This window comes from Blastocystis sp. subtype 4 (assembly GCF_000743755.1).
Source record: "Blastocystis sp. subtype 4 strain WR1 chromosome Unknown seqid_0489, whole genome shotgun sequence".
NCBI lineage: Eukaryota > Bigyra > Opalinata > Blastocystidae > Blastocystis > Blastocystis sp. subtype 4.
The window spans coordinates 1-4,769 of NW_014569058.1; the positions used below are offsets into that span (position 1 = coordinate 1).

Below are 4,769 nucleotides of genomic sequence, written 5' to 3' on the forward strand. Positions count from 1 at the left end.
AGATTCAACAAATCCTGTAGAATTGACACAATCCATCCAATGACAAAAGAAGAAGGTATTTTGGTGATAGAATTGGGAGTGTTTTGGGAATCAGAAGATATCTTAGAGATGTGAGAAATGCGTTGTTGGAGTGGTAGATAGTAATCAAAATAGGTTCTGAGTTTGGTTACTGATCTCCATTCACAACTAGCTTTGATCACTGAAATAGTCTCTCTTTTTGGAAGTAATAACAAATAATCCCCAACTTTTTGGAATTGCATAAACCCAATTACATCACTTTCGTTTGTACATCGTTGAATTGAGTATGGAAACATCTCCTTCTACGGCTATTGGAATTGATTTGGGAACAACCAATTCATGTGTTGCAGTATGGAAAAACGGTCAAATCCAAATTGCTCCTAGCGATATGGGAACCCGGACGATTCCGTCGGTTGTATCATTTACAGACACGGAGAGAATTATTGGAGTTGCTGCGAAGAAGCGAATGAAGTCAAATTTTGAAAATACGGTATATGATGTGAAACGACTGATTGGTCATGCCTACAAGGATCCTGAAGTTCAGAATGATATGAAAATGTGGTCTTTTAAGGTATCGGAAAGCGTGGAAGGAAAACCTGTCATCAACCTGAAGTACAAGAAAGAGCCGTATGTCGTGAGTCCTGAGCAGATTAGTGCAATGATTTTGGAACAAATGAAGAAGCAGGCTGAAGCCTTTTTGGATGCTAAAGTGACAAAAGCAGTAATCACAGTTCCAGCCTATTTCAACGATAGTCAGCGTCAAGCTACGAAGGATGCTGCTACTATTGCTGGTTTGCAGGTACTCCGAATTCTGAATGAACCCTCTGCAGCTGCCTTTGCCTACGGATTTGAGAACCAGAATACCGAAAAGAATATTTTAATTTATGATTTAGGAGGAGGTACTTTTGATGTATCGATTCTGCATGTAAAGGATGGTCAGTTCGAGGTGATTTCCTGTAACGGAGATAGTCATCTCGGAGGAAACGATTTTGATTCGAATTTGTCTCGGTATGTGATGGAACAATATAAACGAGAAACAGGCGAGGATATTAGTGAGAATCGACGCTGGCGAGCGCGTGTGCGTGATGCCTGCGAAAGCTGTAAGATGGAACTCTCGTTTACATCCACATCACGAGTGGAATTCGAGGATTCTGGCTTTGAATGTGCGATTTCGCGATTCCTTTTCGAAGATTTGAATGCATCACTTTTCAAGAAGACTATCACAATTGTTGAGAAGACCCTCCGAGATGCGAATCTTGATAAGAATAGTATTCATGAAGTAGTGTTGGTTGGAGGATCAACACGTATACCAAAGATTCAGGAAATGCTTACAAATTGCTTTCCTCATAGTAAGGTGTGTAAGAGTATCAATCCTGACGAGGCTGTGGCTATGGGAGCATTGATTATGGCTCAGAAGGAAGATGGCGATAAGTCGGATGAGAAGGGTCCGTTTGAAGATATCAGTATTCTTGATTGTACTCCTCTATCATTGGGTGTGGAAACAGTTGGAGGAATGATGAGTGTGATGATCCCTCGCAACACACGTATTCCAACATCGTATACTGATGTATATACTACTCCAACGGACAATCAAACTACGGTAGAGATCAAAGTATTCCAAGGCGAACGGTTATTAACCCGAGATAACTGTCTATTAGGGAAATTCATGATTACAGATATTCCTATGATGAAAGCAGATGAACCAATTATTGAGATCACGTTTTATATTGATGAAAACAATATTCTGAGTGTATCTGCTATTGAAAAGGGAAGTCAGAAACAGAGCAAGATTCTAATTGACAATGCAAATACCAATCTTTCTCAAGCACAAATTCAGATGATGGTGGAAACGGCCAAGAAGTTCCGTCGAGATGACGAGGAGAATGCAAAGAAGTTGATGTATATCAATGACCTAGAGAATTTGGTCCGTCAGATCCATGATCTGTTTGAGCAGAAGAGACTTCCTGAGGAGGTCACCCTCCAGGTCAGTGATGAAGTGAATAGCTTGCAGGACTTCTTATATTCATGTTCTGGAGCTGAAATGAACGATATTCTAGCAAGCATTCAGAGTGCGCAAATGGTTATCGATACGCTCCAAAGTTATTAATTTTAAATGTGGTATGGATATTTGTTGCTCACATTTTCTTCATGGATACCAATTCATCCCGAATAAACTACGACGACTTGTTCTCCGTTCGAATTGATGGTCTTTCTCGTGATGCCACGTTCGCCTTAGAGAGATCAACTGATTTCGTAGAAAGGACGACTTAAGAAGCCTTTTTGATAAGTACGGAAAGATTGAGGATATATACATCCCTCGAGATAATTATTCAGGTGGTAACAAGGGTTTCGGATTTGTTCGCTACGTAACGGAAGCTGAAGCAAATGATGCTGTGAAAGAGAACGGAGAACAATTTATGGGCCAGCAAATCCGTGTAGAGTTTGCTGGGAAGCGTCCTCCAAGAAGACAGTTCTGTTGTTTTGGAAAGGTAACTAAATAGGAACCGGAATCGCTCTCGCAGTTATGATCGCTACCGTCGCAGTTCTAGCTCTCATCGTCATTATCGTCGTAGTTCGAGCCGCAGTCCCAGCTACAGTCGCAATCGTGATTCAAGAAGACGTTCGAGTCGTAGCTACAGTCGCAGTCGTGACTCAAGAAGACGATCAAGTCATCGTGAACGCAGTGTGAGTCGTGATGGCGATTCCAACAAGAGACGGAGTTACAACCGCAACCAGGATCAGAGACGTTCTAGATCATGATTTGTTTGTTCAAAACAGATTTGATACACGATGAAGCTCGACCCAAAGGTGCTAAGGTGAGATGCCAATGACTGAATTTCCTTGTAGATACATGTCTACGGACGCTTTCCGTGTGCTAACGTCAATCGAGATGGGTATGAAGAATCATGACTGTGTACCTGTTCCTCTCATTGTCTCACTCTCTAATTTACGTCATGGGGGAGTACATAAGATTTTATCGGATCTGTTACGAGATAAGCTAATTGCCCACGAAAGGATTGTGTATGGATTATTTCATAATGTACTTATGGTTATAGATACGATGGATACAAATTAACGTATCTGGGATACGATTTCCTGGCGTTGCGTGCAATGATGAAGCGAGGGAATGTTGTATCTGTTGGAAACAAGATGGGAGTTGGAAAAGAGTCCGACATCTATTTTGTTCAGAATGAGCAAGGTGAAACATTGGCATTGAAGCTGCAGCGTTTAGGAAGAGTTTCATTTCGTGCTATCAAGCAGGTTCATACTTGTTGATCTTCTTAGAAATAGAAACGTGACTACTTAGGAAAGCGACAATCGGCAAGTTGGATGTATATGTCCCGTTTAGCAGCCGTGAAAGAGCATGCCTTTATGAAAGCTCTTTATGATGCTGGTTTCCCGGTTCCCCGTCCTGTTGACCAGAATCGTCATTGTGTGCTAATGACAATTGCAAAGGGTTTTCCATTATATCAGCTGAATCGATGCGATAATCCAGAAATCGTATATATGGTAGTAGTTGTGAATAGTAGTTGTATGAGGAGATGATGTCAATGGTGATTGATTTGGCTCGACATGGTCTTATTCATGGAGACTTTAATGAGTATAATTTGATTCTGAATCCCGAAACGAACAAATTTACGCTGATCGATTTCCCACAAATGGTGAGTACCTCCCATGAGAATGCAGAGGCCTATTTTGACAGGGATGTGGAATGTGTTGCACGGTTCTTCCGTCGTCGATTCAATTTTGAGCGGTCTGTGAAGGTGTATAGAAGAGGTGATTACTAGAGTGTTCCTCATTTGAAAGAGATCACGAACGAGTTTAAGTTGGATTGTAGTGTTCAGGCCAGTGGGTTCAGTGAAGAGGAAGAGAAACTATTGTTGGAGGTGGGAGTATGAGAAGGGGATAATAGTTAGATGGCTGATCTGGTTCATGGAGAAGAAGAAGGAGGTAAAGAATGGAGTGAAGAAGAGAGTGATGATGAAGGAGGTGAAGAAGAGGAAGGTGGTGAAGAAGATAGGGAAGTTATTGATTATAAAGAAAAAGAGGAGAAGGGTGGTGATGAAGAAGGTATTAGAGAAAGAGAAAACGATGAAACTGAAGTTGCTGAAAATGCAGAAGAATATGAAAAGACACTTGATACCACTCAGAAGAATACTTGTCGCTACTGTCACCAACGAGGTCACAAAGAACGGAAATGTCCTCTTCTTCATCCGGAACTGCAAAAGGTGCCACGAATGAAGCCCAAGAAGGATGTCACAGAACTGGAAATCCGAGATCGAGTAGGAACGAGAAAACGTACAAGATAGATTCGAAGAGAACTTGATCATCGAACTGAACGGATGAAAATCACGAATCGCAATGTGGAGAAGAATCGAGAAAGAAGGAAAGTAATGCAGTCCCTTCAAGAATTCATTTAGTACATCTTTGTTGTTATATCGTTACCAATCAAAACAATTGATAAGTATATCAACTGACGTCTGAAAAAGGATAACAATTGATAAGTATATCCACTGACGTCTGAAAAAGGATAACATGATTATTATCACTCTACAATGCTGTAGAACACAAGAGAATGAACATTTCTTTAGTAAAGAGAAGATAAGAGTGTAATATTACGAATCAAAACAACATATGAATCTCTTCAAATGAAATGGTTTCAACAGAATCAGTAGTTATCTATTGAATCATGAATTGTCTGGTTTCTGTGTTTTTCTTATTAGTGATTCTGTTCTATTCTTCTATCTATC

At 40.6% G+C, this 4,769-nt stretch overlaps 3 protein-coding genes across 3 annotated transcripts; all 3 read left to right on the top strand.

The window, feature by feature from the left end:
• Window positions 1–304: 304 nt before the first annotated feature.
• JH06_4994 (heat shock protein HSP70) lies at window positions 305–2,125 on the top strand (the record flags this gene model as incomplete). The annotated part of the gene is made up of 1 exon (XM_014669569.1): window positions 305–2,125. The coding sequence occupies one exon, from the start codon at window positions 305–307 to the stop codon at window positions 2,123–2,125; it is 1,821 nt and encodes a 606-aa protein (XP_014525055.1).
• Window positions 2,126–2,166: 41 nt separating this feature from the next.
• JH06_4995 (hypothetical protein) lies at window positions 2,167–2,778 on the top strand (the record flags this gene model as incomplete). Its single annotated transcript, XM_014669570.1, has 3 exons — window positions 2,167–2,243; window positions 2,276–2,488; window positions 2,520–2,778. 3 exons carry the CDS (start codon window positions 2,167–2,169, stop codon window positions 2,776–2,778), a joined length of 549 nt encoding a protein of 182 aa, XP_014525056.1.
• A 91-nt stretch (window positions 2,779–2,869) lies between these two features.
• JH06_4996 (hypothetical protein) lies at window positions 2,870–4,328 on the top strand (the record flags this gene model as incomplete). The annotated part of the gene is made up of 6 exons (XM_014669571.1): window positions 2,870–3,039; window positions 3,075–3,279; window positions 3,310–3,528; window positions 3,549–3,782; window positions 3,807–3,911; window positions 3,936–4,328. 6 exons carry the CDS (start codon window positions 2,870–2,872, stop codon window positions 4,326–4,328), a joined length of 1,326 nt encoding a protein of 441 aa, XP_014525057.1.
• Window positions 4,329–4,769: the final 441 nt, after the last annotated feature.